This window comes from Daldinia vernicosa (genome assembly GCF_022497035.1).
Source record: "Daldinia vernicosa strain CBS 139.73 unplaced genomic scaffold F5Y00scaffold_28, whole genome shotgun sequence".
NCBI lineage: Eukaryota > Fungi > Ascomycota > Sordariomycetes > Xylariales > Hypoxylaceae > Daldinia > Daldinia vernicosa.
Window position 1 is genome coordinate 123,260 of NW_025953944.1, and position 13,692 is coordinate 136,951.

General features: G+C 48.9%; 4 protein-coding genes across 4 annotated transcripts; 2 read left to right on the forward strand and 2 right to left on the reverse strand.

Annotated features, from left to right (window-relative positions):
• Positions 1-1,354: 1,354 nt before the first annotated feature.
• F5Y00DRAFT_253525 (FAD/NAD(P)-binding domain-containing protein) lies at positions 1,355-3,236 on the forward strand (the record flags this gene model as incomplete). Its single annotated transcript, XM_048010060.1, has 5 exons — positions 1,355-1,409; positions 1,496-1,583; positions 1,644-1,802; positions 1,875-2,178; positions 2,286-3,236. The coding sequence occupies 5 exons, from the start codon at positions 1,355-1,357 to the stop codon at positions 3,234-3,236; spliced, it is 1,557 nt and encodes a 518-aa protein (XP_047864083.1).
• A 40-nt stretch (positions 3,237-3,276) lies between these two features.
• Positions 3,277-6,064, reverse strand: F5Y00DRAFT_239209 (uncharacterized protein). Its single transcript, XM_048008048.1, has one exon. It carries the CDS (start codon positions 5,878-5,880, stop codon positions 3,634-3,636), a length of 2,247 nt encoding a protein of 748 aa, XP_047864084.1. The 5' UTR covers positions 5,881-6,064; the 3' UTR covers positions 3,277-3,633.
• A 1,381-nt stretch (positions 6,065-7,445) lies between these two features.
• F5Y00DRAFT_262790 (RTA1-domain-containing protein) lies at positions 7,446-8,797 on the forward strand (the record flags this gene model as incomplete). The annotated part of the gene is made up of 3 exons (XM_048011442.1): positions 7,446-7,772; positions 7,944-8,060; positions 8,171-8,797. 3 exons carry the CDS (start codon positions 7,446-7,448, stop codon positions 8,795-8,797), a joined length of 1,071 nt encoding a protein of 356 aa, XP_047864085.1.
• A 284-nt stretch (positions 8,798-9,081) lies between these two features.
• F5Y00DRAFT_270383 (uncharacterized protein) lies at positions 9,082-13,496 on the reverse strand (the record flags this gene model as incomplete). The annotated part of the gene is made up of 4 exons (XM_048012605.1): positions 9,082-9,907; positions 9,999-10,922; positions 10,998-12,668; positions 12,722-13,496. The coding sequence occupies 4 exons, from the start codon at positions 13,494-13,496 to the stop codon at positions 9,696-9,698; spliced, it is 3,582 nt and encodes a 1,193-aa protein (XP_047864086.1). The 3' UTR covers positions 9,082-9,695.
• Positions 13,497-13,692: the final 196 nt, after the last annotated feature.

A 13,692-nucleotide genomic window follows, 5' to 3' on the forward strand; every position in this document is an offset into this window, starting at 1 on the left:
CGTATCGGCCATACCCAAACCAGACTGTTTCCTCGAAACTCCAGGATAGCGCCATAGGTCTTATGCAGCCACCCGTCGAAGTCATATAAGGTATTCCCCTTTAATAATATACCTCAAAATAAGAGGCAACCAAGTATTTTTCCTAGAGTTGTGTTTGGATTATCAAATAACTAACTATAATTATTAAGACGCATTTTCTACGTAACTACTGTTTCACACTTATATTACTATAAGATTCAACTTCGTGGTACCGGGTCTGCTCTTTTGGTCCCTCCTTTCCTCACGTAAGGGCCTAATAAGTGTGAGGACGGTCCGGACCGACGCTTAGCCCTATACCCCTCTACTTACGCGCAAGGCGATTGAGGACTGCGTGCGTAAGCGGATATTTCATTCGACTTCGACTTTTACGCGGAAACAAGGTGGTGTTGTAAAAGCCGCTAGTCTGATACAAGCTTATATCATCTGAAGGCTTAATCGTACTTCGCATATAGTACGACAATTCTCTCGGGCTATTTTTACAAGGTCAAACTGACTTGCAAGATATATCTGTTTAGGGCACAGAAGTCACTTTATAGCTCGCAGGGTAGTTCAAATAGCTAGCATGTAACTCAGTACGAGCAAACGGTATTAATATTCAAAGTAACTACTACTTCATGATTCATTTAGTAAAGGCTTAGTTGAGTTGAATTATAACCCCAATTACGAGCAGCTGCATTCTATGGGATCCTTCGTAAGACAATATATACGCACATAACTGACATGTCAGCATTCCTTGGACATCATAAGTTTTGTTTATTCACTAATCATAAATGAAATTCGGCACCGAGAAGCTAGAACACCCCTGTTTAAGATCTTAATTCTAAAATAGCATGAGCTAAGCTGTCAAGAACCACTTGAGTAAATACCTAACTTAGAAAATACCTAGTAATAAGCCGATACTATTACCTTAGGTACCTCTCAACCATACTTATAGCTAATAATACGCATACGTAGGTACCTACCTGTTAATCTAGTTCATTTAGTTCCCTCAAGCTAACAATTAGAAGTTCATAGATATACTATAAAGTTTTGTCAATATCCATGTACAACTTGGCTGCAATTCAAGGCACGCCTAACAGGTATATACCCTCTCCTTTCGTGAACTACAACGTGTCGAAATATTGCCGGGTTATATAAATGATAGCATATACTTACTCACGTGACAATGGCGACATACTGTACGAGTATTGCGAATATTATAAGCGTTGGTAATCAGTTCATGCGGATCCCAATGCCCCTCCTAGGTAAAGGCGATTACGCATCCGGTTCAATTGAAGATGAAGCTTTAGTTATTACAATACTTATTGTACGAGATATGAGTGAGGAGCATAGAATCAAGTCCGTGGCTGTTGTTGGCGCGGGTGCGGGAGGTGTGTATAAATGTCATCTTTAAGACTCTTACCTATAACTACCTACATGCATACGGGTATCTAGCATAAGTTAATACATATAATAGGGGCTATCGCCGCGGCAGCATTGAAAGCTGAGAACTATTTTGAACGGATTCGGGTATTTGAGAGAAGAGAGACGCCCGGAGGAACATGGTACGCCGTGGTCCTTTATATACATAACCCAATAAGTATGTTTTTGCTTACAACCTGCAGGATTTACGACTCGGACCCGAAGCCCGCATTAGAGGTGCATCCGGGAAAGTTACCCCCCGATGTCGATCCGCCGCTGGAGATCCCGAAGGAGCTCCCTCAGATCACACAACCTAACCAGCAAGAGAGGTTTTCCAAGACGCCTATTTACGACTCTTTAACGTGGGGGCTCGACTCAAGTCCTTTAATTGTTATTGAATAAAGGAGTCAACGTGTTAACACCGGACTATGTAGAACCAATGTCCCCGACATCGCCATGTGCTTCTCCGATAGGAGGTTTGCCTACGGCCCGTTCCCGCCACATCATGTCCCGAAACAGTATATCGAGAGCTATTTCTCGCTCCACAAGACGGACTCCCTGCTGAGTCTAAACACCACCGTCGAGGACATCACCAAACTAAAACCCGATTCGGAAGACGGCCCCGAAAGGTGGAAGTTGACCCTCCGGAAGTACGACCCGTCTCGCCACGTCGACGTCTGGTGGGAAGAAACATTCGACGCCGTAATTCTGGCGAACGGGCACTACTCCGTCCCCTACGTACGTTCTAATCCCGACCTCACTCGCTTTATAACCCAACCACCAGCACCGCTCGGCACTATGAGGTAGGTATAACTAACTAACTAACACACACCCACGGGCCACAGATCCCCCACGTCAAAGGCCTCCAAGAATACGCCCGGAAATTCCCCGGCCGCGTGTCGCACTCAAAATACTACCGCTCGCCCCTCCCCTACACCAACCAACGCGTCGTCGTCGTCGGCAACTCCGCGTCAGGCCACGACCTAACCGCCGAACTAGTCTCCACAGCCCGCCTCCCCGTCTTCCAATCCCGCCGCTCCAAGTCCCGCTGGGACGGCCCCGAGCCGCCCCCGGGCATCGCCTGGAAGCCCGTGGTATCCTCGTACGACGCCTCGGACGGCGGCAGCATCCTGTTCGCGGACGGGACGCGGCTGGCGGACGTCGACGCCGTGATCTACGCCACGGGGTACAACGCGTCCTTCCCGTTCTGGAACGCCGCGAACAGCGCGAACGGCGCGCCGCTGTGGGACTACGCCAGCGGCAAGCTCGTCGGGAACTACTGGCACACCTTCTTCCGCGCGCACCCCACGCTCGGCATCGTCGGCGTGCCCCGCGTGCTGACGTTCCGGAGCTTCGAGTACCAAGCCGTAGCTCTGGCGCGGGTGTTCGCCGGGCGCAACGCGGTGCCGCTGCCGCCCGCGGCCGAGCAGGAGCGCTGGGAGCGGGAACGGTTGGAAAGCACGCGGCGGGAGGGTCGGCGGTTCCACGATATTAATTGGGAGAGGGGGGAGACGGCGGAGTGGCTGGAGGGGCTGTTTCGGATCGCGGGACTAGGTACGCTTAGGGGAGATGGGAGGGTGCCGCCGCCGTTGACGAAGGAGGTTGTCTGGGCGATTGAGCATTTGAGGAAGTATCCGGAGCCGGGGAAGGGGAAGGATGGGGATGATGGAGATGGAGATGGAGAGGGAAAGGAGGATGATTTGGTTATAGAGGCTCGGAGTGATCAGACGAGTATCCAGGATGATGGATGGGTATTGGTTGATAGGCGACATAAAGATTTATTGGGATTCATATGATGGAATCCTCGAAATTGAGCAACGAGTTGCATATAAGTACCTACCTACATAGCTTGGTAAGATTCCGAAGTCATATATTTCTAACCTGCCTAGATAACTCCTCTTCGAGATTGAAAACATGATAGTTAATTCAGAGTATAGATCGAACAACACGCCTAAACATAAACCCCTATATTCCGTGTACAAATTCCTCCGTTCATCTTGCGATATTATTCTCAAATGAACAAGATAAAGCCTCCAGATACGTACTTTACAATGCAGGCTCTGGGTTGGACTTTTCAAATAAAAATCCTGTGAAGGAATGTCCTCATGTACGCTTAACCAATCCCAATAACGCCGTTCTGCTATTCCAGTAAACTACCTACCTAACCTAACCTATTGCCGAAAATAATCGAACTCAATTGAGATTACGCACGTGCGTATTAAACACGTCGTTCTGCCAGCCGCCTGCCTCAAATTGCTCAATGCGATCGCCAGCCCGAGATGCCTCCTCGTTCCATATCTTAACGACGCTACCCGGGGCATAGACCCCCTTAAAGACACCACGGCCCGGCTGTTCAACACCCACCCTCGTTTGTAGATCAGGATCCTCCTCGGGTACCAACCTAGCCGCAACAGCCCTGATGAAAGTCCACAGATCCTTCGGGTCGGCGATCCGCGTCGCGCGCAGACGCTCCCGAGCAAACAACAGCTCGCGGTTCGCGGCATGCAACGAATCGCTAATGGCAGAAGCGAGCTGGGCTTCTATTGTGGACTTAAGGATGGGACGAAGCATTGGCTGGATGATCCAGCTCAGCCACGAGTACTTGCTCTTCCGGAGCTTGTAGTTTAGCTTGTGTACTTTTACCCGCACGCGGCGTAGTGTTATGATCTGTTCTAGGCGCCCGCGGCATATCTCGACTTCGAGGTGAATGTCGATGCCGCGCTCATCTAGCGCGAAGCTTGCGATACCCTCATCGGCCAGACGGAATAACCCGCTATGGGCGCGCAACCAAAAGCCGACCTCGTCCGCACGTGCCGAAAGGCCGTCGATTTTGATGAGCATGAGATTCTTCATGCTGGCATTTGTCCGGAAGCGGGCTTTACGGATCTCAACATCATTATAATTCTCGATCCTCAGTCTGAACGGAAGGAATGATGTTCCGTTCACAGTATGGCCGGGTTCGATAATGAGGTTTTCCAGTAGAAGATCGATTGTTGGTGTGCTGACTTCGAGACGTGGGATTGGCACATACTGAACGGCGCTGATGAGAAGTGGAATGAAGACATTCAGCGCGTCATGGATTAAGTCAGTGTTCGTCGCCGAGTTGGTAGGAGAAAGGACACCAAAAATACGGAGCATGGTTGTTGTCAGATTGTGGATATCTTCGTCCTTTGCCACACTTTTGAACGTAACAGATAGCTGCTGTAGAAGATCATCGACATCCTGTTTCAAGCTACTCTCTGACCCGACCTTCTTGCTCTTTTCTCTTAACTCCCGGAGCTTTTCATCCGCATTGGAGAAGAATTCCGGATCCATAAGGAGCTTCTGCAAGCTGTCACCGAGGTCCTGTAGCAGATTCTCAAACTCGGGATCGCTATCCTTATGGCTCATAACCTTCTTCAGAAGCTCTTCAGACTTCTCCCATTCATTCCTGTCACCAAAGCTCTTAACAAACTCCCAAAGATTAGTGAGGGCACGATCTGCCTCCCGGTTTTCCTGGACATTGTCCTGGGCGACTTCCATTACTTCCTCAGCGGCTCGCGAATAGACTATGGCGTAGCGTTTTATGAGCAGTGAGAGTGTCGATACGGAATCCGAATAGTCTTTGCGCTTGCGAAGGTTGAGGACTACTTGTTGCAATCGCTTCAAAAGTGCCTGGCCCTCATCTCCAGAAAGCTTATCTTGGGCACTTTCGACCGTAGCGCTTACGACTTCAGCACCGTGGCTCGCAACAACCTTGCCGGCGTCTTCGAATTCATCTTCTAGATCTTGGGCTGTTGGTGGCTGCCCATCACTAGTAGTTCCCGACTCGGCTATACTTTGCTGTTCTTCATGTGATGGCTCCAACTGCTCGCCTACTTCCTTAGCAGCACTACTCAAGGCAAATGCCGAGTCGCTGAAAACCTCGCGACCGACTATGATGAGATCACTAAGGAATGTTCTAAAATCGGGGTTCGTGAGCAGCAGCGAGCCGACGGTGCGTACACTTTGGTACGCAGCAGCAATATCGGCCTTGGCTTTGGTTTTCTTGGCCCTTGCACTGAGATCTTCCACGTCGATTGATATTCGGCTTCTTGTTAAAAACCAGATAAGATCTTGAAGTTGATCCTTGCCGTTTTTATGCTGCAGAAGGGTAATGAATTGCTGCAGCCATAGCTTGGTGAGACGTGTCAAACGGCGACCACTGTCGGACAGGTCTGGGTTCTCGGGATTCAATACGTCGCTTGCTAGTAGAGTACGCAAGTTGACAATGGCTTGTTCGGTAGTTGGCATGTATCCTTTGGTCAGAGCGCTTAGCATCTGGTAGCTTTGGAGCTTCCGATACAGCTCCCGCTGTAGGTGAGTGTCCTGCTCATATTGAGGGAGCAGTGGTTCTCGCTCGGGGTCAGTGCTCTTCTTTCGTGAACCAAAGCAAGAGGAACCGAAGCAAGAGGATAACATTGTCGCTAGCTGACCTTGAGAATTGTCCTTCTTCTCCTGCTTGTTCCTGGTGGGAATGATAACGAGTTGTAATTCATTGAATACATTGTTTAGTCTTGAAGCAATAGGTACCTGAGTCTTGACGAATGAATGACGTCTACGTGGAGAAGAACGACGAGTTTAAGCTGCCAGCTCAGGGATTATGTAAGAAGTTAATCCGGATTAGCCCCGATTATACCTATGCACGCCAAGACGAGTATCTCCTTTTTAGGTAACAGGTACGTACATTATCGGCGCTAGCTCGAAGCTTATTTAGTCCTCTTCCATCATTATGGAATCTTAATTTTCTCTCCAACCTAAGGTGTAATTAAATCAACGCTTCCTACCCAATACAGGAGTAGTTTACGAGATGGCTGGACGGTTCTAAGACTTATCGTCCCGGTTGTCTGACCGCCCCTGACCTTGTTAGAGATTCCAGATCAGACCGCGTGCCACGCAGAGCATCGTGGCAGTGCACTACGATTCCACCAATCAACATAATGCCTTTCATCCACGACTTCATATAATAACTTATAAGATCTGCATATACATTCCTCCTATACAATATTAAAGTCTGCCAAAATGAGGTTTCTAGTGAGGCTGAGATGCCCAGCCCACAACGACACGTAAGCTAACGAGCCCGTGGTATGGACGGGAATATATATCTTCAGGGAAGCGAGATGGTAGTATGGATGCGATCCTGGTGGTAGCCGAGGTTCTGACTCTACATAGGCATAGGCACAGACACACACATATTCTGCATGTCCAAGGGGCTATCTGCGCCGACTTGTCGCGAACCAAATCATGATGTTGCTTGTCTTGCTGTGTCTACCTCCACATACAGAAGTTGTGACAATGTGACTATGCGCTCGTAGGTCCGCGGGGTCCGCTCGGCCGCCAACGGGTGCGATTATACAGTATACTCATCGAGTCGGAAGTGTGTATACGCCGTTAGAACGCATATTGTTAATAGTCTGTTCTAGATATAGCATAACTACCTATATCGGCGACTTTCTATTCCGGTGATTATCATAGGGGAAATATGCCCCCCAAAACTCGAGAAGAATATCTCGATATTTGTAATAGCTAAAGAGAGTCATTTAGAAGAAACTAATCTATCCGCTCTGACGATGTCCACTCTGACGATAGGTTCGATAACGAAGAACTGTCTCGACTAGGCAATTCGACCCACAGCCTTACCTCGCATTCGCTTCTATGGCTACCCGCGACTATGACTACCTAGACATGCCTCTAATAAACCAGTCCGGCCTTTTTTGAGGCTGAGCCGCTTATGTAGTAGATATATACCTAGACTGATATAAACATTTGCGAAGCCCACACACCCCGGCATCCGCGGTCTTTGCCCATCCCGCCTTATAGTCTTTAACTAGCACGCTTGCTTCCCTTCTGCTGGAGGAACTATTCTCACTCTTTACCATACCTAACCCATTTCCGCCGTAGAACCCTTCATATCCGTTTACCCTAGAGAGTCTTACTACATTGACCATCCTTCATCGCCTCGAATCTAATACCTATCTCTATCCGCGATGAGCGACCAAGCCGGGTCTGGCGCCAACGCCGGCAACGACCTCACCAACGTTGCAATCCCCCTCAAGGACTGCACGCCAGAGATATGTCCTTACGATCTGTCCTTCTATGCCTACCGTATCGATTTAGCGCCCAACGTAGTTTTCCTGGCACTCTTCGCCCTCTCCCTGATCGGCTTCCTCGCCGTCTTCGCCTTCACGCGGCGTGGCGGTAACTTTACTATTGCCATGGCCCTCGGTCTCATCGTCGAGATCATAGGTTACGCCGGCCGGATCATGAGCTGGCAGAACCAGTGGTCTGAAAGCGGATTCTTGATACAGATCTGCGTATGCGATATCCAACAGCCCCCCCTTCCTCTTTCTCTCTCTTTGCCGGTCTCGTACCAAGAGGGACTCCCTGATCGAGTTGGCTGGAGAGCTATTATATACTCCCAAAACATATCTAAATTATATACTTGGCTTTCGTAAGGAGGCGATTACTAACTCGTGTCGTTGAAGTGTCTAACCATAGCCCCGGCCTTTCTCGCCGCCGGCATCTACCTGTGTATCCGGAAGATTGTGTTCGCCTTCGGACCCGAGAACTCGCGGATCCCGCCCAAATACTATACTCGCATCGTATGTCTCACATACCTACCCTTTCTCATTTACTCCAAAGAAAAAAAAATAAAAAATAAAAAAAAGGGTAAACCCGTATAAACTCCAAGTCCACTAACCCCAACCCATAGTTCATCCCTTGCGACATCGTCTCCCTAATCCTCCAAGCCACCGGCGGTGGCCTCGCCTCCTCCGCCTTTCACACGGGACGCTCCACAGACACCGGCGACTATATGATGGTCGCCGGTCTCGCCTTCCAAGTCTTCACGCTCTTAGTATTCATCCTTCTATCCACCGATTTCCTAATCAACACCTTGCGCCGGCGCCGAACCCTCGGTTCCGCAGCAGCGCTAGACCAGGACCCAGCGCTAGTCGCGATGCGCAACTCCCGGATGTTCAAGGCCTTCCCGCCCGCGCTGGCGCTAAGCACCATCTGCATCTTCTGGCGCAGCGTGTTCCGCGTTGCCGAGCTGAGTGGCGGGTGGGCGGGACCGTTGATGGGCCGTCAGGACCTATTCATCGGCTTTGAGGGTGTGATGATCACCGTCGCCGTCTTCGTCCTGAACGTCTTCCATCCGAGCCTGTGCTTCGGCGAGATTATGGATCGGAAGTTCGAGGCTGGGGATGATGGTACCCGTAAAGAGATCCGCCAGAACGAGTTTGAGATGCTCCCCGAAACTAAGCCTAGTGCTGCGACTAGTGTTGCTGATGCTCGTGGTAGTAGTCTGAATACGAATGATGTTGAGCGTGGGGCTTGAGTACGACCAAATTAGGTTGAAGTTGAAAAATTACGGCGTTCTAGGTACAGGAGCCAGTTCGATATACCTTTTCTTTGACTATCCTCGGGGCCTTTAGATTCCACAATGCCTGAGGTTGATTTTCATTATTTATGGAGGATGGTATGGACGTGCTATGGATCTTTTATAAGATAAATGGACGAAACGTTACGATTGTTTATAGATTATCTCAGGTTATAGAAGAGTAAGATAGTAAGCAGTAAAACAGCCATAAACACTTAAATAAATATACTTGAAGATTTCGAGTCAAGAGAAATGATGCATGCATTACTGAGCTATTCGGCTATTTTCCTAGCATAAGCTGCAGATACTTCCTAAACATAGTTTTGCAAGTATTCGTGGCTGTCCTCTGAGAATGTGGGCTGCATCTAGATAAATATAGTATATGCAACCGCTCTGTCTTGCTCAGCAGTCAGTCGACTCCAATTATTATGCTGTGAGCGGCCACCCTAATCTTCTGCTTAAATTATTCTTTCTTTCTTTCTTCCAATCATAAGCCAACTGTATGGCCATAAGTCCGTCTCCTATAGTTACTCTACCGGCATTCTTGTCTGGTAGATCTCACATTTCCAGCATTTCAGCTCCCGATCAAGAAGATCATGGGCGTCGTGAAGTTCGTGAACAAGCGCCCAGCCCACGAGGGTTGCTGAGCCCCTTATCACAAGGATATATACTGCCACGACACCTCTCATAGAGGCAAATAAGTAGGCTGAAATAGTCATGGAAGATCATGATCTGCCTTAGGTAGGTAATGCAACACGACGAAGCGGGAGAAAGGGGGTAAAGGATAAGGGATAAGTACGAAGTCTACGGGGGTTGATCGATTGTGCGTTGCTGCGTAAGTAAACTACGAGGTTGCTTAACTGCTGCCAGCATCGAGCGGCAAGACTTTAGACTTGTCTTCGAGAAATTCTTGTCTGTGCTTAACGATAGCTTTCGTAATGCGATCGAAGTCCTTGACTTTGTTGGCCTTCAGTTCGTTAAGAACTTTCTTCAGGCCCTCAATGAATCTGTTTCTCGTTTCACCGGTGAACATATCGGCGGAGCCGAGTTGTGTGATAATCTCGGCGTCTGAAACAAAGTACCATGAAGTCAGTTATCCAAAGGGGGGGATGCTTCGCAGATAGGATCGAATTTTAGGAATATCGTTTCGAAAACTCACCAGGAAGCACCATATTCTCAAAGTGCTGGAACTCGCAAGCATTACCATCGGGACACTGTTCTCCCGCTAGCACACGCGGGCACAATGGCCGCATGGGGTCAATCTTGGAACTATAAGTCATTGACTTCAGACCACCCGCTACTTCGTCGAAGTACTTGGGATGAAATCTATATGCACGGAAATATCCAAGAGGACTATGATAAGAAAGCAGATCCTCTGGTTGGGCTGGCTTTTCAGACTCATCCTGGTTAGAAGTCAGTAAGGGGTGCTCATAAGAAGAGCTGTTCTGTACTTCTCCACTCGGGTTTTCGGGTGCAGACAAGGCCGATTCTTCCCCCGGCTGAAGCAGGCTAGCCTCATGGAGCACTTCACGACTGAGTTGCTCATCATTATACAAATTAATTTGCTCTTGTGATGGTGTCTTCGTACTGGTGTTCTGAGATCCTAAGGGATTATCGTGGGTAGGGGAGGCCGGCGTAGATTGTGGTTGGTAGGATCCATCGTTGCTTAGAGAAGGTTCTCGAGATGGTCGCTCGGAAACGTCTTCCTTGGACAGATCCTGTCTATCAACCTGGACTTCCGAAACGTCGGCCGTTGTTTTAAGGATAGTTCGGTTCTCATCAGTCGACGCATTCGTGGAACTATTCTGCGATACTCCAGATATGCCAGCCTCAGCCTGAGATTCTCCATTGACCAGAGCAAGTCCCTGAGATAATTGGACAGCGGCGGGCTCGTTATCAGTCGGAGAAACAGACTGAGATGAATCCAAACCAAGCTGTGCGTTATTTGAATCAACTGGATGCTCATGCTGAGTTGATTCTCCCTCGGTCATAGAAATATCTGTCATTTCTTCGGAATTTGGCTGCTGTTCACTAGTAGGCTGCGTCTCAATGTGACTCGGTTCCGAAGTTGTGGTTGCTATAGCTATATACATGTTAGTATGTAACAAGAACGCAATATAGGGAATGGCAAAACACTAAGCATCGCAACTAAACTCACCGGAAGGGGCAAGTTGATTTTGCGTACTTATTTCGATAGGTATTGGCTCCGCAGGGACCGCCAGCCGCTCCGCTTCATCGGCTAGTTTGCGCCGTTGCTCCATACTCGCCTGAATTTCGAGCTCAAGCTGAGCTGCTTGAGCAACGGCTTCCCTTAATCTCTCCTGTTTTTCTTTCAGGGTGGCCTCCACGGTTGGTAACTCGTAGCTCACGATCCTATCGCGTCTCTTCACGTCGGCCGTTCCAACTCTTTTTTGTACCTGGGAAAATTCCGAAATTTTAGGAAGTGTAGTAGATTCCATTACTGAAGGCTGAGTCTGAGGTGATTGAGGAGCGTTCGTCTTTTTGGCAGCCTTCTTAGCTTCGGCTTCAGCAATTAGCCTCTTCGTCTCCTCGATTCGTTTATGTAATAAATCTAGCTTGGCTCCGTGCACGGGTGGTGTTGGTGCCGTGCTTGAGCTAGGACTTGAACGTTGTTTTCGGTTTAGGGAATCGGACAACGGCGGGAACGCCGCGAGGGGAATCTGTCGAGGAGGATTGATTGTCTCACTAAACGAATTGGGCTCATCGGTAGGCGAAGCAATGTCCATTTCAACATCCTCATCGTCACTAACGTCAATAATTAACGTTTCTTGAGTGCGTGTTCGCTTGAGCGTGCCAGTGGGGGTGGAATAACTATCAAAATCCGATGCTACCGGTCGTTTTAGGTTGCGGTTGCTTGACTGCGTTGGTTGAGTAGTTAGAAACAAACCAGGAATACCTCCGTCTCTTGGTAAGCTCTTCTCCGTAGACATAGAACGTCTATCTGCTTCCGGCACGGATGTCGTGACCGTGGTAGCATTCGTGGTCGATTCTATGTTATTTTTGGATACCGCAATTGTGGGTGGGTTACTTGTGGGAAGAGATGGAGGCGTCATGGGCTTAGCCGCATTATCAGCTGCCAGCTTTTCGGCTAGAGCTTTCTCCTGCGCTTTCTTCAACTTGGCGAGCTTTTGGTGAAGAAGTGCGTTATTCTCGGCCCGCGTCTTTGGTTTGGCCGGCGACGCACTCGTAGAAGTTACAGCACCTAAGTTGGTCGAAACGGGTTGAGATGGTGGTGCTGATGCAGGAGGCTGTGTCGCATTTACGGTCTTCTGTGCCTTTGCCGCTAATTTCCGAGCAATCTTGTCTTTCCGTTCCTCAGCAGCAGTCTTTTTACTAGGCTTTGTATCGCCGGTGGTACTGGTATCTATCGCAGTTTCGACTGTTGTAGATGGCTTCGGCTTTGATATAATTGGTGGCTGAGGTTTTGCGTTCTGTGACTCGGGTGCGGCCTGGGAAAGATTAGAAGGCGCAGCAGGAACCTGCGGGTCACTTGCAGTCTTTTGAACTGTGGTGGGTTTTGGGATTGAAGCCTCTAGGCCCAAATCCGTGAACAAGCCTTTGATAAGCTTCTCGTCGAGCCCTTCCTCAATGTAATCCTGATATCGGACCTTAAGGGGCCATAGGCCAAGGATAGCCTCCTGTGCCTTCTTTTTTGCTTCGGCCACGGAACGAAAAGGACGGGTTGTGGCATCTTGTGTTTGGTTAGGAGCCGTTCCATTTGCCAATGGAGTTTTCACTGGTGGTTGCTGTAGGTGTGTCATATTTATCCCTGGCAGGGATTGTACTGGATTCTGAATGTTTGGTGCTTCTGGTGACCATTAGATACAAGTAAAGAGAACCAATATATATAGTGTAACTTACGCTTAATTCCATGGGACGCGGGTTTGCTCACTGACACCCTACGCTGGATCTCTCTGGGAGACAAGTAGGGGGAGTACGAACCGGATCTCTCGCGTTCTTGGTAAGAAGGCTCCCAATCCCCGTCCGGTGAATATTCTCGTTCGGCCGTAGGAAACGACGTAGGTATGCTATTAACGACAGCTTCACCTCGGGGCGTTGTACCATCATATATGGAAGACCCGTCAGCATCCCCAACACTTCCATTCTGGTTTTCCATCACACTTGGGGGTCGAGGAGATGGAGGAGTTGGTATAGCAATATCAGTGTTGTCTTTAGGCTCATATAGATCTTCAAACTCGCCTTCGCTAAGCTCCCCTTCTTCTGGAGTGTGCTTTTGCGTCTGGGATGATACAGGTATATCTCGTTTCTCCATAGGACTTTTCTGAAGGTTACCCTGCTTAGCCGTAAAAACAGGGGATTTATCTCTAGCTTGCGTGGGAAGCTGATGTAATGCGGGTTGTGTGTGAGGTTGCCATATGCTATTATGTTCGGGTCGATATGGCATAGGCGGTAGAGAGCTACCCATACCTAGGCCAGGTATAGTAGTTGCATTATATTGGAAGGAATTATGAGTAGTTGCGTAGTTGCCTGCAGTGGCAACTGGCTGTTGGAAAGCCCCGTAGTAAGGCGGTTGAGCATTTAGGGAGGGAAGTGACTGTTGGGCGAAGGGCGGGAGAGGTTGCGAATGAGGTTTTTGGCCCTGATACGGGCTATACCTGTAAGGATGTTCTGACATCTTGAATCGAGTCGACGCGATGCATGAGGAAGCCCGTTCCTAGAAGTTGAGCAATAGTTCAATATATCAGCCGAGGATAACGAGACGATTTAGGCAATGAATAGCCAGTCGCATGAGAGTCGCGTTTATAATAAAATGTTTGTTTGCAATGGTCAATTAATCTTTAGGGATTAATCTTTAGGGATAAGAACAGATG

Excerpts from the sequence above, each read along its gene's own strand:
- F5Y00DRAFT_239209 (XM_048008048.1), bottom strand. The coding sequence starts at position 5,880 with ATGTTATCCTCTTGCTTCGGTTCCTCTTGCTTTGGTTCACGAAAGAAG.